At 52.5% G+C, this 24,928-nt stretch overlaps 1 protein-coding gene across 1 annotated transcript; it reads left to right on the forward strand.

Annotated features, from left to right (window-relative positions):
* FGD2 (FYVE, RhoGEF and PH domain containing 2) lies at positions 1–24,566 on the forward strand. The gene is made up of 16 exons (XM_016223688.2): positions 1–83; positions 3,050–3,281; positions 5,314–5,391; positions 6,307–6,455; positions 7,823–7,979; positions 8,142–8,280; positions 8,824–8,882; positions 9,106–9,252; positions 9,938–10,030; positions 18,538–18,617; positions 18,696–18,726; positions 19,146–19,238; positions 19,851–19,982; positions 22,629–22,775; positions 23,892–24,038; positions 24,351–24,566. Exons 1-16 carry the CDS (start codon positions 16–18, stop codon positions 24,564–24,566), a joined length of 1,968 nt encoding a protein of 655 aa, XP_016079174.1. The 5' UTR covers positions 1–15.
* Positions 24,567–24,928: the final 362 nt, after the last annotated feature.

Consider the following 24,928-nt stretch of genomic DNA (forward strand, 5'->3'; position numbering starts at 1 on the left):
CTGGAGGCCCGCAGGATGGAGGGGGAGAGTAAGGAGGAGCTGGCATCTGTGTCCAATCTGGTGACTGTGTTTGAGAACAGCAGGTATGGGGTGGTGAGGGTGGGAAGGGTCACTGTGCCAACTGGCAACCTCCCTCCAGCTCCTCCACCCACCCTTGGGCCCCTGGGCAGCACAGGCCCTCCACCCTGAACAGCAGGACCAGGGCCACGGAGCCCTCGGTGAGCAGTTCTCTCTCTGGGCCCCGTCCTGGACACCCCCTCCTGACCTGGCAGTGCCCACATCGCTTGGGGATGGGTTCCTCAGAGCATAGGAGAATGTTGGGACACTGAGGAGCTGGGCAGGGGTGAGAGTGTGTTGAGGTGCTGGGGAGGGTCCCGACGTGTGTAATTATGAGTGAGAGTGGGCTGCAGAACTCCACCATTGCCCCTCCAGCAGCAGTTATAGCTAATGCTTACCAAGCGCTTTCTCCTTCTGACTGGGATAACCATATACTCTATCACTCAATCCACGACACACTTGACACTGAATGTGAATGCCATTAAATTATTTGGGTGGGGTGGGGTGGGGGGCAATAGGAAAAGCTGGGACTGTGTCAGGCAAACCGGGACGTGCGGTCAGCTTACCTGTGGGGCGCTGTCCTAAGTGCGTTTGTACTTCATTAATCATCTAACAGCCTAACGGGGGAGGTTCAATTTCTATTCTCATCTTATAGATGAGAAAATAGAGGCAAAGAGAGGCGGGGAGGCTTTAAGTTCATGGGCAAAAGGCAATGCCAGGGCTTCCTTCTGAAGGGGAGAGGCCGGGTCAGATGTGTGGAGGTCACTGGTGGCCCTGGCAGGAGTGGGGCGTGTGTGTGTGTGTGTGGCATTAATCCACTCCGCAGGCATGTTAGGGACTGTGTTAGGGACTGTCTGAGGGGGGTTCTCTGGAAATAGACTCTGAGGGGATTTCTGGAGGGATGCACAGTGCTACCCACAGGGAGAAGCTGAACAGGGGTCCGGCCTGTCTCGGGAGCGCTGAACTGGGATGCCTCTCAGGTTGTTCTGCTGAGGCAAAGGGCTGGGTCTTTTTACCCACATGGACTAATCGTTGGATATGGACTTGACCTTGGGTGAGGCAGCCAGTCCCCACACTGCCGGCAGCTGCGGGGAAGGGTGCCTCCGTCCTGAGGGGCTGCGGGTGGCACAGCACAGCAGCGCCCAGGAACTAGCAGACACGGGGGCCTAAGAATGATCCCTGTCCAGAGACTTTTGTCTTTGGATGCTAAGTTCATGGACAATAGATATCCTGGGAAGGAGGGGCCCATGAACTGTGCTGAGAGCACTGGCAGACAAAGCCTCCTGTGGGCTTCCTGGCAGAAGTGGCATAGATGTGGACCTGGAGGGCAGTTCCACTTCTGAGCAGGCTGGGGAGATGGCATCGCCCCACTCAGCCCTCCAGGCATGCCCGGTGGAGATCTTCAGCACGTGTGTTCTGCCCGACAACACCCCTAGCAGGACGAGGCAGCCCTCAAACCAGAATTTGGTCAGAGGAGGCCTCGTCACCCTTGTTGTGTGAGGCTGACCCATGCCAGCTGTCTTGGCCTTGGTCTGGGCTTTCTTGTGTGGTCTCCAGCACTTTCGCTAATCTGAAACTGAGGGGCGAAGAGGAAACAGAAGCTGGCCGGGGGGCACTTGGAGAGAAATGCAGAAGCTGAAACCACATGTAGAACAGAAAGCAGAGGCCTGGCTACTCCCACGAGCTGCAGACCCCAGGCTGAGGAACCGGGCACTGGGGCACCAGAGAGCCATGGAAGAGCCTGAGAGGGCCATCGGGGGCTGGGAACTGATCCTCTCTCTGCGACGGACCAGCTGTGTGGCTTGGAGCAGGTTGCATTGACTCTCTGGACCTATTTTTCCTTGACTCAAATGGGGAAGGGCAGTTTGGGACGAAGGCTCAGGAGCCAGGCTGCCTGACCTGAATCCCACCTCTGCCAGCCCCTGGCTGAAAGCAACTTGTCCTCTTTGTACCTCAGTTTCCTTAGCTGAAAAGTGGGGGTAATGGAAAACTCACAGAATGCTGGAGATTTCGTACCTGGCTGGTTGTCCATTCCCCAGCCTGTCTTTCTCCTAAGGATGCCTGTCTGTGCTGTCGTCGCAAGCCTTTTCACAGACAGGGAATGGATATAGTCCAAATCGTTGGATATATTCGGCGAGGTCAGCCTCTGTTATCTAAAGAATTTAACTGGCCTGCAGACCCAGTAGGTAGGGTGACAAAGCTGCCCTACAAAGGCCCATCTCTGGGAGCACAAGGGAACTGCTCTCAGCCTGGCTTTCTCCCCTGCCCCCTGCTAGAGGCATAACTCCCACTGAAAAACCCCAGCTTTAACAGCCCTACCCTTCCTTTACAGTGTTCTATGGCTCCCACCTTCTCTCAATGTATCAGTTACTAGGGTTCTAAGGCCCTTCCTGCTGCAGAGACTAAAACCAGGTGTGAGGTCCACAGGTGAGGGGTTTGGCGAGATTATGTCCCAGTCTCCTGCCTGTTTTAATGTGGACCTTCTCTCATTTGCCTAATTCAAAAGAGTCTAGGTGTCAGCAGCTAATTTTTAGTTTTTTTGGAGGAAGTTGTTTCGTGTGTACCTATGGATTTGTTGTGTAGATTTTTTTGTGTAGATTTGGTCTGAAAGGTCCTCTTACGTGGCCATCTTGAACTGGAGGCCCTTCAGCACACTGACTTCTAACTCTTAGGTTTGTGTGCACATGGTTGCAAGAGAGCTGTGTCAGCTCCTAGCCTTACCCCTGCACGCAGCTGGGTAAGAGGCCCCTCTCTGCATTTTAAACAAGGAACTATGGAGTTCATGCTGACTCATTTTGAAGACTCCAGTTCCCTCCAAGGAAGTGTTGGGAGGGAAGTGGATATTTTACTTAGCGAACCACCCCCTAGGGACAGGCACTCGGGAGCTACTGAATCCCTGTGATTTGCATTAATCACCCCCAACCCCCCACCAAGGAGGTGCTGTTCTTCCCACTCTACAGATAGGAAACCCTCAGGTGTGCTCTCTTCTCAGGGTGCCAGGAGCAGTGCCCAGAGCCCATACTCCGGAGGCTGAGCATCACCGCCCTCGGTGCAGGTCTCCCCCACCCACAGGACCATGGGAGAAGCCTGATGTAGAGGAAGCCCTGGGGTCTGGGCCCAGGACGGTCAGCAGGAGGTACCTGAGCTCCCTGAAGAACAAGCTGTCCAGTGGGGCCTGGAGGAAATCTTGCCAACCAGACACCTGCCCCGAGCCAGGGACACAGGTGCCTGAGGGTTGGGATAGAAGTGGGAGCTGGGGGGGGTCCCCTCTACTGAGCTCCCCCCACACACTCTCTCACAGTCAGTGTCAGCACTTCCCCAGCTGGAAGCTAAATTCTCCCAGTTACGCCCTGGCTGGTGTTCCCAATGGTTAGAACGTCGGCCCGCCTGCACTGAAGGGTCACGGGTTCGATTCCAGTCAAGGGCACGTACCTGGGTTGCAGGTCCGATCCCGGGCCCCAGTCAGGGCGCATGTAGGAGGGAACCAATGGATGTGTCTTTCTCACATCGATGTTTCTCTCTCTTTCCCACTCCCTCCCTTCTGCTCTCTCTAAAAATCAATAGAAAAAATATCCTTAGGCAAGGGTATATATATATGTGTGTATATATATATACACATAATTCTCCCTGTTAAAGGCTTTTGATTGTCTAGTGCACCCAACTGCTGGTATTATTTCCCATAACCCTCAATGTATGAGTCAAGGAAAGCCAAACTCAACAGCTTAAGGAACTCATCCAAGGCCACATAGCTTGTAAACCAGATACCTTTCCCAGGTGGGGCCTCAGTTTACCCACTGAAGGAGGCAGCAATCCCAACTAGGAATAGAGGCCAGTGCTAATTCTTGCCCTTATTATTTTTATTTTTTTAAATATGTCTTTATTGATTTCGGAGAGAGGAAGGGAGAGGGGGAGAGAGAGATAGAAACATCAATGATGAGAGAGTCATTGATCAGCTGCCTCCTGCACGCCCCCCCTCCCCGACTGGGGACTGAGCCCACAACCCGGGTATGTGCCCTGACCAGGAATCGAACTGCCATCTCTTGGATCCTAGATCGATGCTCAACTGCTGAGCCACACTGGCCGGGCTAATTCTTGCCCTTAGACTGATCCTGGGAAGGTCACCTCCTTTCTCTGGGTTTCAGTTTCCTCATCTGTACAGTCCAAAGGCTGGGCTGCGCAACACTTGGACCTGGAGCCAGACGGCCAGGGTCATGCTCCACCTCTTCTGCTTACTAATGTGTGACCTTGGGCAAGTCACTTTAACCTCTTTGGATCTCAGTTTCCTAACTTGCAAAATGGAGATGATGACCATAATAATATGTTTTAATTATTAATTGCTACATAACAAACCACCCCAAAATGCCTTTGCTGAATACAACTTATCATTTCTTACAATTCCGTGGGTTGACTGGAATACTATTGGATGGTTTTTCTGTTGGTCTCACTCAGGGTTTGTCCTAGTCAGCTGGGGCTGATATAACAAAATACTACAGCCTGGGTGACTTAAACTACAGAAATTTACTTTCTCAGAGTTCTAGAGGCTGGAAGTCCAAGATCAAGATGCTGGCAGGGTTGGCTTCTGGTGAAGCTTCTCTCCTATCTTCTTGCCGTGTCCTCACATGGCCTTCTCTCTGCACTGTTTTCCTGGTGTTCCTTCCTTTTCCTGTCAAAACACCAGTGGATTCAGGCCCCACCCTTATGACTTCAATTAACCTTAACTATTTCCTTAAAGGCCCTATCTCTAAACACGTCACGTTAGGGGTTAGGGCTTTGACACATAAATGTGGGGGGGACACAACTTAGTTCATGACAGGGTCTGTCATGTGGCTGCAGTCAGATGGTGACTGGGGTCAGAATGCCCCAAAAGTCAACTCTCCAGCCTGGTACCTGGCCAGGGAGAGTCAGAGGCTCCACTGGGATGTGGCACTGCCGGGCCCCTGGCTCTCCCGGGGAGTCTCAGGGCCTCTCCTCTCCACAAGGCCTCTCCACCAGGGCAACCAGACCTCAGATATGGTGGTTCCCACGAGAGCATGGGCAGAAGCTTCTAGGGCATTGGGGCTTTGGCCCAGACCTGGCACAGCCTCATTTCTGCCCCATTCTCTCAGTTACAGTGACCCCCGTGCCAGGCAAGCTGCACTGTGGGAGGGCATGAATGCCGGGAGGTGCGTTTCACTGGGGCATCTTTGAAGACTATGCACCAGGTTCCCATCAAGGGAGACCAAAGCTGTCCCTCTTCTCCCCCCAAACCCTCTGCAGGAACCTGAGAAGAGGATCGTCCAGGAGCTGCTGGAGACGGAGCAGGCCTACGTGGCCCGCCTCCACCTGCTGGACCAGGCCAGTGGCTAGCACACCCCCACCTGAGCCCCACCACCCGGGCGTCGTCACCCAGCCCCGCTCTCCCTCCCAACCCACCTCTCCAGAGCTGGGAGTTAGGACCCCTGCATTTGATTCTAGGAACCTCACTGGCTGGACTTGGGGCAGAAATCAGAAACAGCCCGTTAGAGCCACTCCCCATTCCAACCTTGGTGCCTGGGGCCTCGGCTCAGCCAAGTACACACCAGTCAGTCCTTCCAGGCCCCACACAGCATCCTCATCTGTCACCCCAACACAAACAATTTCACCATTATCACCCTTCACACTCCCTTCTTTTGTTTTTTCTCCTTACCAGAGGATATTTTTTCCATTGCTTTTCAGAGAGAGGGAAGGGAGAGAGAGAAACATCGATGTGAGAGAGACACATCGGTTGGTTGCCTCCCCTATGCACCCCAACAAACCGGGGCCTGGGGCTCGAGCCTGCAACCAAGGTACATGCCCTTGGCTGGAATCGAACCCGGGACCCTTCAGTCCGCGGGCCGATGCTCTAACCACTGAGCCAAACCGGCCAGGGCCATGCTTTCTTAAAGAGCCCCAAGGCAAGAGGTTTCATCCACTGCACACGGGCAGAGGAATCTTTAGCCTGGCGAAGCCTGAGACCCTGACAGACCCGGAGTGGCCCGTTTCTGACATTATCAGCTGCCAGCCTTCGGCAAGTCCCTGAGTCTCTAGGCTGGGGTTTGCCCGTCTGTAACGTGGCCAGAATACAATCTTCCCTGCCTATGTCTTCTGGGGTTGTTACGAGGATGTTGGGAGATTAGGGAGGTGAAAGCGTTCAGTAAACTGGGAGCTTGCCCCGGGGCTGTGCTTGTCCCCCTGGCTGCTGTGGTGGCGCCCTCTCTGCCACAGGCCCAGTGACCCTGCGGCGGGCTGCAGGTGTTCTTCCAGGAGTTGCTGGCGGAGGCCCGCAGCAGCAAGGCCTTCCCCGAGGACGTGGTCAGGCTCATCTTCTCCAACATCTCCTCCATCTACCAGTTCCACGCGCAGTTCTTCCTCCCAGAGCTACAGAGGCGGCTGGATGACTGGTAATGCCACAGGAGCCCCGAGTCCCCTGACCACAGCCCTGGGCAGGTCGCGGGGCAGCCCCCAGCGCACTTGCTGTGTGGCCACCACAGTCTCCTGCTCTGGGCTCAGTGTCTGCACAGCGAGGGGCTGGGAGGAATCAGCCCAGGGAGGCTGTGTGTACGTCCTGGGAAGGGCGTGGAGCAGGTCCTCCCGAGGCTGGGTGACTCAAGAGGCAGTACTAACTGAGGGCTTCCTACACGCCTGGCCTTGGGCTTTACATCTATTAACTCATTTAATCTTCACATCAGCCCCTGTGTGATGGTGGCATGGTGGTTATGCAAGAAACCCTCTTTGTTTTCAGAAATGACCACTAAAGTATTTGGTGGTAAAATTACTTGCTTTATATATTTTGCCAAAGAAATGCCACGATGTCTGGGATGTCCTTTAAAATTCTCAGCAAAGCCCGGCCGGGCATGGCTGAGCAGTTGAGCATCGACCTAGGATCCAGGCGATCGCAGTTCGATTCCCGGTCAGGGCACAGGCCCAGGTTGTGGGCTCGCAGCCAGTCGATGACTCTCTCATCACTGATGTTTCTATCTCTCTCTCTCCCTCTCCCTTCCTCTCTCTAAAATCAATAAAATATATATATATATGTATATATGTATATATATATATATATATATATATATATATGTAAATTCTCAGCAAAGAAGAATGTTAGTAATTGTTAAATCCAATGATGAATATATAGTTCATTGTTATATTCTATTTATTTTATATGTATTTTTAAGGTCAACCCTATGAGGTCACCTACCATCATTTTCACTTTGCCAGATGGGAAAACTGAACTATAGAGAGGCTAGTTGACTTGCCCATGGGCACTCCGCTAGAGCAAGAGGTGCAGCTGGGAGTAAACTCAGGCAGGCCAGCTCCCTATCGCTCTGCTCTAACAGTCCCTGGGCTGAACGACCTTCAGACCCTTCCATGGGGTGACCCTGGATGAGTTCTTCCCCCTCTGAGTCTCGATTTCCTCCTCTCTAAGATGGGCCAAGGACTGTCCCCCTGCAGGGTTGTGAGAATTGAATGAGATGAGACGAGCAGTCTTGGCATGTGGCCTTCATTATCATTACAAGCTTAAGTATCCAGTGGTTACTGAACGCCTGTCCTAGGCTCAGCACGGTGCTGGCCTTTGGGGGAGCCCAGTCCGTGGGAGAGAACAGCATCCACCCTCACACACGTGTGGGATGACACGCCCCCATGACCGCACCCAGAAGTGCATTGGAAAGGCTGTTTTGCGGGGTTCAGGGAGCCTGGCCTAACCCTCCCCTGCCTGGAATGGAGAGGAGGTCCTCCGGCTGAGGGCCATACCTGGGCACCCCTCCTGTAGGACAGCCACCCCTCGCATCGGTGATGTGATCCAGAAACTGGCCCCCTTCCTGAAGATGTACAGTGAGTACATCAAGAACTTTGAGCGAGCCGTTGAGCTGCTGGCCACCTGGACTGACAAGTCTCCCCTCTTCCAGGAGGTTCTCACTCGAATTCAGGTGAGCTCGGGGTGGGGCAGGGCAGAGCCTGCGCTGCCACCCCCAAGTGCAGTGGCTCGGTTTCCCCAGTGATTTGGGGCACCTCCCAGGCTCAGTGCTTCCTGAATTCCCCCACCCTCCCACTCGCACCCCACACCCTTCCTCCCCTTTTCCGTCCCCAAGAGCAGCGAGGCCTCGGGCAGCCTGACCCTGCAGCACCACATGCTGGAACCTGTGCAGAGAATCCCACGCTATGAGCTGCTGCTCAAGGAATACGTCCAGAAGCTGCCAGCCCAGGCCCCGGACCGGGCTGATGCTCAGAGTGAGGATGCCCTCGGGGCTCTCAGGGGGCGGGGGAGGCGGAGGCTGCTCCCATGTATCTACCGATCACCTGCTAAATTGGTTATAATGAGCGTCGACCCTCAACTTGGATCGTTGGTGCTTGGTAGACATTATCTATACTATTAGCCAATTTTTACAGACAAGGACACTAAGTAAGGCCCAGAGAGGTTAAGTGACTTGCTCCATGTCACACAGCCAGAAAGGAATAGAGTTGGGATTGGAAGCCATGCCTGTGGGAGGCCAGAGCCCATGCCTTTCCGCCCTCTGGGTCTGACTTGGATTGGGGAGCACTGAGGGACACAGAAGCAGCCACCTAAGCTCTGTGTTTCGGTGGCTTCCAGTCTCTCTACCCTGGTGGGAAATGTACCCCGTCACCCAGACATCTCTTATGCTGGGCTCCTGAGCACGGCTGCTCCCGGGGTGCTCACGGCAGGCCCTGAGGCGGTTCTGTCAAGCCTCAAGGACCTCCTGCCTCAGCCGACAGCCGACTTTCAGGGGATAACTCTGGCTCTGCTCCCCCCAGAAGCCCTTGATTTGATCTTCTCAGCTGCACAACACTCCAACGCAGCCATCACGGAGATGGTGAGCAGCCCTCAGGGAGAGAGCAGGGGAGTCCCCTGGGGGCCCTGTCACCTCCTCCCTGCCACTCTCAGCCTCCCCAGCCCATGCGGGTCTCTGAATCCACTCATCACGGTCCCACTGCTGCCCCCACCCCCTTGCAGCCTGTTCCTGTCTACGCAAGGCAAACCTTCCAGAAGGTGGTGGTCCCTGCCAGCTTTGGCTTAGTGTGCACTCCTGTCCCCAGGAGCGGCTGCAGGACCTGTGGGAAGTGTACCAGCGCCTGGGCCTCGAAGATGACATCGTGGATCCTTCCAACACCCTGCTCCGAGAGGGCCCCGTCCTCAAGATTTCCTTCCGCCGCAGAGACCCCGTGGAGCGATATCTTTTCTTGGTAGGAGAGGCTGGGGGCCCCCCACCCTGGGGAGAAAAGTCATGGCCACACTGCCCAGGTCCTGCCTGCCGGTTTACCCGGCGCTGCAGGAGGAGCAGGGAAGAGCCAGGTTCTCTGTCCTTCACTTTGGCACTGGCTGACTCTGGACAGTGCTGCCTCCAGGACCCAGAATTTCCAGCTGAGGGGTGACCCAGACACAATCTGGGAAGCGACAGCATTTGACCGCAGTCTGTCTGGCTCCAAAGCCTGTAGTATTATTTGTGCTCTAGGAGTGCACAGTAGGAGGGATTTAGGTTAGCTACTAGGAAGAACTGCCTGGGTTTGCACTGAAGACACCAGAGTCTCCTGGTGGAAACTGGTTGTGTCTGGTGGTCAGGGGGAGAGAGCTACACCTTCATAAGCCCCTGTGCCCCTGAGAATGAGAAGGGGCTCATAGGTTTCTGAGCTCTGCTGTGGTCCCTGGATGCCCACAGGTAGGGCAACCCTGCAGTGACATCCTAGTTGGATTGGGGGCCAGAGGACCCTTCTCACAACCTGTGACATCCTGGGAGCTGGCCCAGAGTGTGGTGAGAGGGGCCAGGAGACCAGTGGCGCTGGGACCCCTCAGGGAAGCCCTCCCGGCCGTCTTCCTGCCTTGCCACTGCACACACACCCACTGCACACATTCGTGTTGTGTCTCCTGCAGTTCAACAACATGCTGCTCTACTGTGTGCCCAGGGTCATCCAGGTGGGCGCCCACTTCCAGGTGAGGATCCGCATCGACGTGGCCGGGATGAAGGTGAGAGGAGCCCTGGCCGCTGTTAGGCTTCACGAAGGTGGGCCCAAGTATGGGGGGGGCAGGAGGGCCAGACCCGGGTTCTCAGTCCAGGAACCCAGGCCTTGGCAGGGCTGGAGAGCACGTGGATGTGGAAGAGTTTGGGTTAGAGCTGCCCATCTGGGCTCCCAGCCTCCCTGTCCAGGCCCTTCCCAGCCCCCACAGGCCCTGGGGGTCTTGTTAAAATGCGGCTCTGATTCAGTAGGGGGAGCAGGCTGAGATTCTGCATTTCCAGCAGCTTCCCGGGGATGCTGACACTGCAGGTCCACAGGCCACACTTTGAGTAGGAAGGGTCTACACTGTCACGTCTCCATCCAGAGATGGCCACAGCTGTCCATAACAGCACCTACTGATTGGGTGGTCACCGTGGATCAGGCCCTGCATTGTCCCATAGCAACCGTGTGATGTAGGGGCTCTTATTGTCCCCTGCATTTTCAGGTTTTTTAATCTTTTAAAAAGAGTAATTTTATTATTTTAAAAATATAGATTATACACATTCCAAAACCAAACTATATATAAAATATATACAATGCAAAGGTGTCGTGTATGCCCCCCCCCCCCCCCCGTCGTCCCCAAGGTTCCCTTCCTAGAGGCAGCCTTGGCTTCTTGGGAGGCCTTCCAGGGGTGGCCTTTGCATTCACCAGCTAACACTATCTATTACTGCTCCCCTTTGTCTCGCATAAACAGTGAAACTACTCTTCACACGCACTGTTCTGCACTCTGCTTTGTTGACTAACTCCTCGTTCTGTACGCCGCTGAGGTCAGCACATGAGCGTCCCTTTGCTCAGCTGCATAGTGTCCTGGGGCGTGGGTGAGCCGCGATTCTCTCAGCCAGGCCTCTACCGAGGACGTTTAGGTTGCTTGCAGTTGTCAATCTCTGCAAATGAGTTGAATAACTGTGTGCAGTTTGCCTGTATGTGAATATATCTATAGTTAATTCCATTTTTTTAAAATAAGGCAGTAGCCCTGGCCGGTGTGGCTCATTGGGTGGAGAGTGGCCCAGTGCACCGAAAGGTTTTGGGTTTGATCTGGACATGTTCAGGAGGCAGCCGATCGATGTTCCTCATCTCTCTCTCCCCCTCCTTCCTCTCTAAAATCAATTTTTAAAAAGTCAAAAATAGTTTAAAAAAATAAGGCGATAAACTCTGATATATTCAGCCAATAGAATATCATTCGGTGATAAAAAGAAATGAGCTATCAAACCACGAAAAGACCTGGAGGAACATTAAGTGCATCTTGCTAAGTGAAAGAAGCCACCTGAAAGGCCCCAGACTGCATGACACCTACTCTGTGACATTCTGGAAACGGCAAAGCTATGGAGACAGTAAAAAGATCAGCAGTTGCCGGGAGTTAGAGGGGAGAGAGGCATGAACAGGCTGAGGGCTTTTAGGGCAGGGCAACTATTTTGTATGATATTATAATGGCAGCTACGCGCCACCACGCACTTTTCCAAACCCGCAGAAGGTACACCGCCAAGCATGTAACGTCAGCTCGGAGCCTTGGGTGAAAGTGATGCGTCCACGTGGGCTCGTCAGCCCTAAGGAGCCCTCCACCGGGTGGGGAAGCTGCCCGGGTGGAGGCAGGGGCATGTGGGCACTCTCTGTACCTTCCCTCCTACTTTGCTGTGAACTTAAAACTGCTCTAAAAAAATTGCCTTTAAAAAAAAAGAAGGAAACCAAGGCCCAGAAAAGTTAACTTGCTTGGGGTCAAGCCAGGGTTGAGGATTCAGGTATAAGAGAGTCCAGAGCCCCTGTACTTAGTCGCCAGACTGCACTGTCTCCTCTGAAGGCTTCAGCCCAGGGGGATAAAGCTTATGGCGGGATTGCGGGCCCGGTGGAGGAGTGGGGGGAACCTTGGTCACTCCTTTCTGATCCCTCCCAAATCCAGGCGTGTCCTGAGGGCTGGGCCTGGAAGAAGCCTTTGCAGGCTTGTTTCTATTTCTTTCTTTCTTTCTTTCTTTCTTTCTTTCTTTCTTTCTTTCTTTCTTTCTTTCTTTCTTTCTTTCTTTCTTTCTTCATTTATTCATTCATTTATTTATTTATTTTTCAGCTACAGTTTATAGTCAATATTATTTTAGTACTTGCATTAATTTCAGGTGTGCAACATAGTGGTTAGACAATTTTATACTTGACAAAGTGTTCCCCCCGACATTTGCAGTACCCACCTGGCACCACACTCAGTTATTACAATACTATTGATTACATTCCCTAGGCTGTACTTCACATCCCTGAGGCTAATTTGTAAGTGCCAATTTGTACTTCTTAACCCCTTCACCTTTTTCACCCAATCCCCCAGCCCCCTCTCCTCTGGCAGCCATCTGTCCTCTGTATCTATGAGTCTGCTTCTATTTTGTTTGTTCATTTATTTTGTTCTTTAGATTCCAATATAAGTGAGATCATATGGTGTTTGTCTTTCTCTGTCTGACTTATTTCACTGGGCATACTACCCTCTAGGTCCATCCATGCTGTGGCAAATGGTGAGATTCATTCTTTTTTATGGCTGAGTAATATTTAATTGTATGTAAGCACCACAGCTTTTTATCCACTCATCTATTGGTGGGCACTCGGGCTGCTTCCAGATCTTCACTATTGTAAATAGTGTTGCCGTGAAATAAGGGTGCATATATTCTTTCAGATTAGTGTTTATATATATATGCGTGTGTATGTGTGTATATATATCCAGAAGTGGAATTGCTGAGTCATAAGGCAGTTTCATTTTTAATTTTTTGAGGAACCTCCATACTATTTTCCATAGTGGCTGCACCAATTTGCATTCCCACCAGCAGTGTACTAGGTTCCCCTTTCTCCACACCCTCCCAGCACATGTCGTTTGTTGATTTGTTGATGGAGCCATTCTGACAGGTGTGAAGTGATACCTCATTGTGGTTTTATTTTTATTTAGTTAGTTATTTTTTAAATATATCTTTATTGATTTCAGAGAGAGGAAGGGAGAGAGAGAGAGATAGAAACATCAGTGATGAGAGAGTCATTGATCAGCTGCCTGCTGCACGCCCCCCACTGGGGATCGAGCGCAAAACCCGGGCCTGTGCCCTGACCGGGAATCGAACCTCAATCTCCTGGATCCTAGGTCAGTGCTCATCCGCTGAACTACACCCGGCTGGGCCCTCATTGTGGTTTTAATTTGCGTCTCTGATGATTAGCGACGTTGAGCATCTTTTCATATGTCTCTTGGCCATCTGTATGTCCTCTTTGGAGAAGTGTCTGTTCAGGTCCTCTGCCCATTTTTTCATTGGATTGTTTGTTTTTCTGCGGTTGAATTGTCTGAGTTCTTTATATATTTTGGATATTAACCCCTTATCGGATGTATCATTGGCAAATATGTTCTCCCATTCTGTAGGTTTTTTTGTTTTGTTGATGGTTTCTTTTGCTGTGCGAAAACATTTTAGTTTGATGTAGTTTCATTTGTTTATTTTTCTTTTGTTTCCCTTCCCTGAGGAGATATAACAAAAATACTGCTAAGAGAGATGTCAGAGATTTTATTGCTTATGTTTTCTTCTAGGAGTTTTATGACTGCAAGTGTTACGTTGTCTTTAATCCATTTTGAGTTTATTCTTGTGCATAGTGTGAGTTGGTGGTCTAGTTTCATTTTTTGCATGTACCTGTCCAATTTTCCCAACACCATTTATTTATTTGTTTATTTATTTATTTTTAAATATATCTTTATTGATTTCAGAGAGAGGAAAGGAGAGGGAGAGAGAGAGATAGAAACATCAATGAGGAGAGAGTCATTGATCAAGCCCTCAACCGGGCATGTGCCCTGACCGGGAATCGAACCCCGATCACCTGGATCCTAGGTCGATGCTTAACCGCTGAGCCACACCCGACCGGGCAACACCATTTATTGAGTAGACTCTCTTCACCCCATTGTAAGCTCTTTCCTCCTTTGTCACATATTAATTGACCACATAGATGTGGGGTGATTTCTGGGCTCTCTATTCTGTTCCATTGATCTCTATGCCTGTTTTTATGCCAGGACCAGACCATTTTGATTACTAGGGCCTTGTAGTATAGTTTGATATCAGCTGTGGCTACTTGGGGTCTTATGTGGTTCCATATAAATTTTTGGATTAGTTGTTCATAGTTCTATGAAATATGCCATTAGTATTTTGATAAGAATTGCATTGAATCTATAGATTTGGGTAGTGTGGGCATTTTAATGGTGTTCATTCTTCCAGTCCATGAGCACGGAATATGCTTCTATTTATTTGTATCTTCTTCAATGTCTTGTAATTTTTTGAGTACAGACCTCTTACCTCCTTGGTTAAATTTATTCTTAGGTATATTTTTTTGATGAAATTGTAAATGGGATTGCTTTCTTAGTTTCCCTTGTTGCCCTTTCTAATAGTTCATTACTGGTGTATAAAAATGCAACCAGTTTCTGAATATTTATTTTGTATCCTGCTACTTTACTGAACACATTTATCGGTTCTGGTAGTTTTTTGGTGGACTCTTTAGTGTTCTCTATATGCAGTATCATGTCATCTGCAAATAATGACAGCTTTAATTCTTCCTTTCCAATTTGGATGCCTTTTATGTTTTCTTCTCTTCTGATTGCTGTGGCTAGGGCTTCCAGTACTGGCATGAATGAGAGTGGTAAGAAAAAAAAAAAAAGAGTGGTGAGAGAGGACATCCCTGCGTTATTCCTGATCTTAAGGGAAATGCTTGTAGTTTTTGCCTGTTGAGTATGGTGTTGGCTGCCCAGCCAGTGTGGCTCAGTGGTCGAGCATCAACCTATGAACCAAGAGTTCATCCGTTCCTTTCCCAGTCAGGGCATGTGCCCGAATTGGGTGATCAATCCCCACAAGGGGGAGTGCAGGAGGCAGCTGATTGTTGATGTTTCTCTCTTATCAATGTTTTTTATCTCTATTCCTCTCCCTTCCTCTCTCTCTAAGAATCAACAAAAACATATTTTTTAAAAGAGTATGATGCTGGCTGTAGGTTTGTCATATTTGGCCTTTTTAATATTGAGGTATGATCCCTCTATTCCCACTCTGCTGAGAGTTTTTTACCATAAATGGGTGATGGATTTTGTCAAATGCTTTTTCTGCATCTATGGATAGGATCATGTGGTTTTCATCCTTCATCTTGTGTATGGGGTATATCACGTTAATTGATTTGTGGATATTGTACCAACCTTGCATGCCAGAAATAAATCCCATTTGATCATGGCGCATGAGCTTTTTAATGTATTGCTGGATCCAATTTGCTAATATTTTGTTGAGGATTTTTACATCTATGTTCGTCAGGGATGTTGACCTATAATTTTCTTTCTTTGTAGTGTCTTTATCTGGTTTTGGAATTAAGGATAATGCTGGCACATGTGCAGACTTGAATTTCTGGGAGGCTTGGTGAGTGAGACTGAGAAAGGCAGGTCTTTGAGGAGTTATATAGACAGACAAATGGAGAGAGGCAGCCTTGTCTAAGGACTGGCAAAAACCCAGGCATAGAAAAGAAGAGGCAAAGATGGACAGATAGAAAAGCCAAGAAATATACAGAGCCTGAAACAGAGTCATCAGAAAAAAATACATAAATACAGGGCTGAGAATGTCAGACACTTAGGGCTCATAGGCCCAGTGTGTGCTGGGTTCCTGGCGTCTGCCAGTCCCATGGAGCGCAGTCCCCACAGGGCCTGTTCTGTGCTCTGGCGGCCACACAGCACCCTCTCCTGGATGGCAAAGGCCTGGCAGGTGCAGAGCGTCCACCCACCCGCATGGGAACCATTTCCTGAGGCTGAGGTTTGGAGACAGGTCTGGCCTTCAACAGCCTTGATGTTTCCCATTGGCCTATGACTCCCCTGACCTCCTCCCTCTGGGTGTCAGGGAGGCCTGGTTCTCAGCAGCTGATTGTCCCCGAGGTCTGACTTGGTCCTAATGCTGTGCCATCCTGCACAGGGCCAGCCTGGGAAGAAGGGAGGTGAGATCTATGCGCAGGGCCTCCCTGTACAGCTGCGCAGATGCTCCCTGTGGGAGCACATCTGGTCCAGATGAGCACACCTCATCCGCAGCAGCTGGCACAGATGGCATACGTACAATTCTCCTTGTCCAGCAGAGGGCAGTCGAGCGTCTTGTTCCAACAATACCTATTATGCCTGTCTGCCAAAAGGACTCAGCAAGGTGTTTTGAGGAAGTGGCACAAAGGCACTGTATGGGCCAGCAGGGGTCTGAACCAGCCCAGACTGGGGGTGGCTGAGAATGGGCATCAGGAAAGTGTCCTCTAGAAATCTTCATCCTGTCCCTGCAGAGGCAGGTGGTCCTGGACCCTCAGGTCAGGAGCTGCCCCCATTTCTACTAAAAGCATCAGACTTCTTCCTACCTCTGGACTCCAAACCTCAGATTTCTCCCTTCTTTTCCCTCTCCCCTCCCCCTCACTCAGTTAGTCATGGGGTCTTGCCAGGTTTCCTGATATTGTCCCCCAAGTAGAAACCTCTTCTCTCTCCCCAGGTGCAGACAGGCCTTCACCATTTAGAATAGTCCAGCCCTTCGTCCCTTACACACAACTGCAGGAGTGGCTTCCTAAGACCTCTTTCCACTTGAGCTTCTCCATTTATAAACCCAGGAGTGTTGATTGAGTCTAGATCACATCAGCCGTTCCGGGGGGAGGGGGGGGCAGACTGGTTCTATGGGCCCGAAAGGTAGACTGGGCTTAGCGTGACTGAGGGTGTTCCCAGAGTCCACACTCTCTGGGATGTGGTGGGCTGCCCTGAAAGTCGTCACACGTGGCAGATCACATGTGGCAGGGGCCAGCTGAGGGGCTCAAGTGTCAGGTGGATTCAATGACAACAAAGTTCCCCCACGCAGGGCTCTCGGGCTCTAAGTCTATGGCTTAGCTTCGCTTCTGCAGTAGGCTCCGCACTACTGGGAGAGGTCTGTGTGTACAGGACTCTGGGGTTGGGGGGAAACAGATGCTCTTCCATTTTACCCTTGGGGGCCAAAAACCCGAGTTTGAATCCCCATTCTGCAATTTAGGTGCTGTGAGACCCCAGGCAAGACTCTTGCCCTCTCTGAGTCTCCATTTCCTCATCTCCTAAATGAGGGCGGTAATATCTGCCTCCCAAGATTTCTGTGAAGATTTTCTTTAATCTTTTATTATGAACATTTTAAACCCAGAAAATATCCCCCCCCCATACTCATCGCTTGCCTCCAGCAATTGCCAAGTCAAGGCCACTCTTGTTTCCTCAGCATTTCCCTCTTAATCCCCTTTTTCACTGGATTATTTAAGAGCAAATCCCAGTCACATATTGTTTCACCTGTAAATACTTCAGTATGTCTCTGTCAGAGAGAATTCTTTTTTTTTTGCCCCAAAAGATGACTAACAGTACCATCGTCACATCTGACAAATTGATAACAATTACTTAGCAACATTAAGATCCTTCTGTTTTCCTTGACTGTCTCATAAATGTCTTCTCACAGTCGATCTGTCTGAACCATTTGTGATGTGCTGCTTATGTCTCTTTTAATCCATTACACTTCCCGTTCCCACTTTTTTTCTCATTTATTTATTTTTAAAAATCAGGTCATTTCTCTGGTAGAGTTTCTCATAGTTTGGATTTTGCTGACTGCACCCCAGTGTTGTCATTTAACATGTCCCACGGTCTTACTTCTTTCTTGTAAACTGGTAGACAACCCAGAGTCCTGACCAGGTTCAGCTAAGGAGGAGCTTGTAGCTGGAGGGAAACACTGCCCTCGGGAGGCACCGAATGGCTGTTAAGTGTTAGGATTGGTCACTGGGTTCAGCAGTTGTGCGGATTGAATGAGAATGTGTGTGGCAAGCCCAGAACTCAGTGGCTGTCACTCAGTAAGCTCTCCCTGACTGGCAGCTTTCATAATGGCCTTGGGACCCTGTGGCATTCTGGGCAAGAGGATGGTAATAGACAAGGAGTTGATGACCCAATTCATGGATCTGTTTGGAGGGTGGATCTGTTTGAGGGTGGATCTGTTTGAGGGTGGATCTGTTTGAGAGTGGATCTGTTTGAGGGTGGATCTCTTTGAGGGTGGATCTGTTTGAGAGTGGATCTGTTTGAGGGTGGATCTCTTTGAGGGTGGATGTGTATAATCCATGAATTAGGTAATCAGTTCCTTCATTCACTGTATGGGGTAGAGGGTCTTATTCTGGGCTCTAGATCTACTCTTGCAAAAGCTGTGTCCCCAAGCCCAACTTGTGACCCAGTTTTCACTTCTGGTGAATCCTTTGTCAGGAACTGTCACCCCTACCTCACATTGGGTCAACTTAGCTGCTGCTAAGATTCCAGGAGCCATAAGCACCACTTGGTAGAGCCAGGCCCAGTGCAGGTGCGTTTGCTGGGCCCCTCGGGATCAGGAAGGAGATGAGCAAGCTCCCTAGCCTGGTCTCTGCAGTTTGAAATGTCCCCTGGGCACAATCCATCTCCCTCCACCCCACAGTGCCTGGGGCGGGCGGGACGAGTCTGAACTGCCTCCCTCCTTTTCCGAGCAGGTGCGGGAGCTGACTGACGCCGAGTTCCCGCACTCCTTCCTGGTGTCGGGGAAGCAGCGCACCCTGCAGCTGCAAGCCCGGTAGGCGCTGGCTTGTGGGTGGGGAGGCGAGACACTGGGAGGGGCCACTCTCAACACCTGTGTTCACTTTCCGAGCAGGTCCCAGGAGGAAATGATTTCCTGGATGCAGGTATCAGACCAATCCAGGGCCCCTAGGATTCCTACCCCACCACCCAGGCTGGGGAGGGGGAGGGGGCATGCATGAATGGGCGGGGGAGGGGGCAGGGGGGTTGTGCAGTGCCCAGCTGCTCCCTGTTCTTCCTCAGGTGTTGCTCTGTGGCAGTTTGGAGATTCTGAGTTCGAATCTTGCTGCCTCTCAGGATCTAGCTGGGTGGCCTGGGACAAATCACTTAATATCCCTGAGCCTCAGTTTTTATTATCTGTAAGCTGGGGATAATGGTTTCTCTCCCTTAAGTCAGTCAATGTGCTTAGAATTCAGCACCTGGCACCCAGCAGGCTCTCAACAGTGTCTTTTGAATGTGTGGATGGATGGACAGATGAACAAGCTCTCCCTGCTCCCCTTTACCACCTTCCTATACCCCTCCCCAGGCCTGCCAAGCAGCCATTGACCAAATCGAGAAGCGGAATGAAACCTTCAAGGCTGCTGTCCAGGGCCCTGAGGGAGCCACCCAGGAGCCAGAGGTAAATGAAGACTTGCCGTTTCTCCCTGGAGCCGCCAGCCTCGCCCAGGCCAGCACAGAGGGCAGGAGTGTCATGCTCAGGAATGACTTGAAGGGACGGGGAAGCCCACCCACCCTAACATGAAGCCCACCCACCCTACCATCACCCTGCTCGGAGACTCAGTGCCTGAGGGTCCCCATTAGCAAACAGTCCCATGGGAGCCTCTGTACACACTAGCCCTGGGAAGGGATTCAATCCATACAGCCCTGGCTGGGGGTGTTGCAGGTTTGGGTTTGAAAGTGCCTGAGAAATGTCAGCCCTGGGGAAGGCGGAGGCAGGAGGGGCGGGGGTCAGGGAGAGTGCCTGTGACTGGCCTCAGATCTGAGCTCTGAACTCCGGCTTGCTGGGCGTCTCTGCTGAGCCGCTAGACCTGGGCCTCAGTCTGCTCACATGTGAAACAGGCGCGATAGTAACTGACCTGCGTACAGCCGTCGGTTCAGTCCCTCCATGTGGGGGGCACTGGGGGGGCCCCACCCTGGGGGGGCCCCACCCAGAATGCGGCTGCAAGCAGGTGGGCAGGGGCCCGGGGAGTGGGCAAAAGAGGGTCATCAAGTGCCCACCTGCTGCCCACAGCTGCAGTCGGAGGAGCTGGGCCTGCGGGCACCACAGTGGGTCCGCGACAAGATGGTGACCATGTGCATGCGCTGCCAGGAGCCCTTTAACGCCCTCACACGCCGTCGTCACCACTGCCGGGCCTGCGGCTACGTGAGTGCCCCCGGCACCCCCTCCCGCCAGCACCCCGCCTCCCCGCCACCTCACCCGAGCCCTGTGCCCGGCACGGTGCTGCCTGCCTGGGCCTCAGCGGCCCAGCTGAGAAGCAGCACCTGCATTGTCCCCGTTCTACAGACGGGAGGGGAGGCTCAGAGAGGCCAGGCCACTCGCTCCGGATGCTCCCCCAGTGACCCTATTCATTCACTGAATTCTCACTATTTCCTGAGGCCCCCAGACCCAGCACCAGGACATGGTCTCCAGTGTCAGGGTGAGGGGCATGCAAACCCCTCAGGCCCTCTTGGGCCTTGCACCCACCACCTCAGCAGCCCCATGCCTGTTACACCGCCCCTCGCTGTCCTCGCTTCACGACTGACCTCCTGACCTCGGCTACCTGTCCTCTCCTCCTCTTCACAAGTCCTCAGCGCCCCAGCGTCTGACAGTCCTGTCGCTAAGTGTGCCCGCCTGGCTCAGGCCTCAGCTTCCTCGCCTGCGCAATGGGGATGAGAATACATGCCTCCAGGGTGGTGGCGAGAACGCAACAAAGGAAGGTGCCCCCTTCCTGCTCCTTCTGCTCCTTCCCTCCCCCTGGATGGCTCAGGTCACAGCCCCCTGCGGAAGGGGCCTGTCCACTGCAGGCCCAGCTCCCCTGGCTTTGTAAGCACCTGCCGCACTCCAGCTGTTCTCTGCTGACATCACAGCCCGCTCCCTTCACTCTGCAAACAGAGAAGTCCTTTCCGACCTTAGTCTTTAGTGAACCCTGGGGGACAGGAGACCAGCTGGGCAGGCTGGGTCAGGGAGGTGTCCCTGAATTGTGTTAAAGTGCAATCAGAACACAAAGTAAATGTCTAGGACTGGGGACCCACCTATGTTGAGATTTAAGTGACAAGCCACATCCGGATCTGGGGGTTAACGACTGTTCTTGGTGATTCACATCTGTAAATAAGAGTTGAGTCCATTCACACTTGCAACTTAGTAAGTAGTTTCTTAAAAAAATATATTTAAAATAGTTAAGAAATACAGAAAGGCACAAAAGATAATATAACAACCTAGAAAGCAGGTACATGGAAGAGAGAAAATATTCTGACAACTAAGTGAAATGTACGATCCTTGATTAGGTCCTGGATCAGAAAACAAAAGCAGCTCCAAAGGTCGTTATTGGGACCACTAGGGGAAATGTGGTCATGAGCCATATATAAATAATAACATTGTATTGATGTTAAATTCCTGAGTGCGCTCATGAGTTGTGTACAAGCAGAAGAGTGTTCTTGCTCCCGGGAGATGCCAGCTGTATATTTAAGGGTGAGGTGTCATGATGACTATAATTTATTCTCAAGTGGTTCAGGAAAAATAAAATACACATATACAGAGAGAGATTATGCAAATGTGGCAAAATGTTAACAGCTGGGGAGTTGAGGGGTGGGGGGTCTCATTTATTATTCTTTCAACTTGTCTGCAGGTTTGAAATTTTTCAAAATGAAAAGTTGGTGGAGTAGAAAGGAAATATACACTAATAATATTCAAAAATTAAATCTCAATAAAAAAATAAAATACTGGCAAGGGAGTTGAAGCCCCGGTGTGAGGATGTGCAGCCCGCTGGCCCGATTTGGGGGTGTCTCCTGCCTGTGTATACCTTTGTACTCTGTGAGTCATCCTTTCGGTGGTTTGGTGCCCAGTTTCTGTCTCCCGCCTGCCAGACGGGAATCCTGGTGAGGGTGGGGCAGGCCCAGGCCTCCTCCTGGGGGCCCTCCCGGTCACGTGCTGAGCTGGGCACACCCAGCAGCTCACTGATGAATAGCCCCCCCTCTCCTCTCTATCTCTTGCCCTCATTTCCAAGCCCACATCCTGGACTCACTGTGACACCCAGTCTTCCTGGAAGCCGAGTCCCGCAGCACCCGCGTTTCTTTCCGAGTCCCGTCAGGCCCTCTCACCCGGCCTCCCCAGCACGAGCCATGTGGGCCTCCTTGGAGGCCTCTCTGTGGTGGGCTGGGGGTGGCCCACTCCACCGGGTACTCATGGCAGGTCTTCCTGGCGAAAACAACCAGCCCATCATTTTTCTATTAGAGCATGCTTGGCTGTAGGATTGAGCAGAATGCAAAATTTGCATGAATCTTAAATCTAAACTGTGGAAGGACATGTCCTGTTGGTGGAGGGCCGGTGGCTGCCGGTGAGCTGTGTGGCCCTAGGCAAGCGGCTGCCCCGATGCTCCCTGTGAGGTGACAATGAAGGCCCCAGGGCTGGGCCCCAGGAGGCTGCTGGGAGTCCAGGGAGATGGTAGAGGGGACAGAGAGCACTGGGAGGAGTGGATGGGCTCCCAGGGTGTGCAGGGCAAGCCGCTGGGATTAACAGCTGCCTCCACTAAGGGGGAATCTGAAGGGGACAGAAACCAGGCACCTGCAGCTGGGGCCGGGTGTCAGCCCCCAGCTGGGGAAGCCCAGAGCGTGAGCTGTGCTCCTGCATCCACATGGGGGGGCCCGGGCAGCGGCCCCCTGCCAGGACCCCTCTCTGCCTCAGTTCCTCTCTGAGCCTTGCTGTTTCTCCCCCTGTCCCTGGCTGCGCTCACACCCCCACTCCCCAGCCAAGGTACAAACATGGCCCCCTGCCTCACGGGGGCCCACGCCCCTCCTGCCCCTCCTCCCCCAGGTGGTGTGTGCCAGGTGCTCCGACTACCGGGCTGAACTCAAATATGACGACAACAGGCCCAACCGAGTCTGCTTGCACTGCTACACATTCCTCACCGGAAACGTGCTCCCTGACGACAAGGAGGACAGGAGGCGAGGCATCCTGGAGGTGAGGGCCACCATTCCTCCATTTGGCAAATGTGGACAGGGTGCCCGCCACATGCTGGCACTGTCCTAGGTGCTGAGGAAAAGCCCGCTGTGGTCTCACTCTCCCGCCTCTCTGCCCACAGACACCCCTCATTCCTCCCCGCAGCAGAGCCTGGCCTGTCACCAAAGGAAAGCTCCAGGCTGTCGTCCAGGCTCTTCCACCTCCCCTCTGTGTCCCCACCCAGCAATCACACAGCGTCTCTGGACAGCCCCTGCTCATGTCCCCATCATCTGCCCGATAGTCCCAGGAGATAGAGAGAGCTGGTGTTACTGTTTCCATTTTACAAATGGGGAAACTGAGGCTCCAGGTCAGGGGCTCACTGCTGGAAAGAGGCAGACTGGAGACTCCATTCTGACCAGATGGGACTCAGGGACCTATCCCATGGAAACCCAGGCCCAGGGAAGCAACTTGCCCAAGGGCTCCCAGTGAGTTAGGAGCCAGCTCCCACGTCCTCTCTGCTGCCCTAGGGGCCTGGCTGAGCCACTGCCTCCCTCAGGCGCTCCCTCCTGGCCAGCACCTATGGGGCACTAGCTGTGTTCAGCTTCGTGGTACAAATACAACGTAACCCAACCCTGCACAAGTTACCACTGCCCTCTGCCCCTCCCCCAGTAAAGGCCAGGTGGACATCCCACTGCCCCTGGGAGCTGGGAGAAGACCCCAGCTTATTCCAGCTAAACATGGCTCCCAGGTTTCAAGTTGGTTCCTTTCCATGGGCATCTACCTACTTTCCAATGCTCCCCCTTATTCTAGGGCCAGTCCCTGCCCACACCTCTCTCACTATTAGGCCACACAGTCTGCTCCTGGAAAGAGGGGATGGTCCGGCCTCAGTTGTGTTCCCTGCGGGAACTTTCAGGTGATAAGCCCTCCCAGCACCTGCCCCAAGTTCAGGCTGGCCAGGGTTTGGCCACATCTCTGCCACTGGCCAGCTGTGTGACCACAGACCCATGATAGGACCTCTCTGAGCCTCAGGGACACATAGCCCCTTGTTGCAGGGTTGCTGCAGGGATTAGAAATAGTGATTGTCCAACCAGAGCAATGTCTGCCACATAGTGGGACTTTTGTTCTCTCTGATTTTAGAAAGGCTCCACGGCGGGATCTGAGCGGAGCCTCATGTGTAGCTTCCTGCAGCTCATTGGGGACAAATGGGGCAAAAGCAGCACCCGCGGCTGGTGTGTGATCCCCCAGGACGACCCTCTCGTGCTCTATGTCTATGGTGCCCCTCAGGTAATGCCTCCACCTGGCCCCCAGCCTTGGCCCTCTCACAGCATTGCTGGCCCCATATCTCAGATGCAGAAACTGAGGCCCAGTGAGGACTAGTTCTCTGGAGTCACAGCATTAGTGGCTTTCAAAGCTGGGCCCAGACTCCTGTGCACGATTGCTTTGTCCTCAAGGGGCAGCCAATTCTCCTCTCCCCTGACGCCCTCCCGCCAACCCTCCAGCCTCCTGGGTGTGTGGGAGGTGGGAGGCAGGGGTGTGGCTGTGACCTGCAAATGACTATCTGAGGCAGGGGGGCCCACAGCTCTCTCCTCCCTCCAGGACATACGGGCTCACACCTCCATCCCCCTGCTGGGCTACCAGGTGACCGCTGGGCCCCAGGGGGACCCGAGGGTCTTCCAGCTGCAACAGTCGGGCCAGATCTACACCTTCAAGGCTGAAACCGAGGAGCTGAGGGGCCGCTGGGTGAGAGCTGTGGAGCGAGCGGCCAGCGGCCGGAGCCCCGGGGAACCCAGTGACGGGGACCTGTCTGACTGAGCCCAGCCGGCCACTCTCCCGCTCAGAGCCTGGCTCCTGCCACAGACTGCCCGTGGCCTCTGTGACCACACCCCAAGCTGAGCTCGATCGATTTCCAGTCACCTGTGCCCAGACCGAGTGTCCTGATTTGGTGACAGAGGGTCCTGGTTAGCCCAGCGTTGAGGGGGTTCCTGGGACATGGGACTTTCAGTGGTAAAACCAGGAAAATCCCAGGTCACCCAGGACTGTTGGTCACCAGTGTGGTTCTCACCTTGGGCTGCACGTTAGTATCACCTGGGATCTTTAAAATATACCCCTTAAAAATATAAAAATAAACTAAAAATTTAAAAATACCAATGCCTGTAGCCATCACCAAAGACTTC

Source organism: Miniopterus natalensis, chromosome 5 (assembly GCF_054644295.1).
Source record: "Miniopterus natalensis isolate mMinNat1 chromosome 5, mMinNat1.hap1, whole genome shotgun sequence".
Classification (NCBI taxonomy): domain Eukaryota; kingdom Metazoa; phylum Chordata; class Mammalia; order Chiroptera; family Miniopteridae; genus Miniopterus; species Miniopterus natalensis.

Coding starts and splice junctions, on each gene's coding strand:
- FGD2 (XM_016223688.2), top strand. CDS start 16: ATGGAGGGGGAGAGTAAGGAGGAGCTGGCATCTGTGTCCAATCTGGTG. Junction 7,980..8,141: donor AGGTTCTCACTCGAATTCAG/GTGAGCTCGGGG, acceptor TCCGTCCCCAAG/AGCAGCGAGGCCTCGGGCAG. Junction 19,983..22,628: donor ACTGCCGGGCCTGCGGCTAC/GTGAGTGCCCCC, acceptor CTCCTCCCCCAG/GTGGTGTGTGCCAGGTGCTC.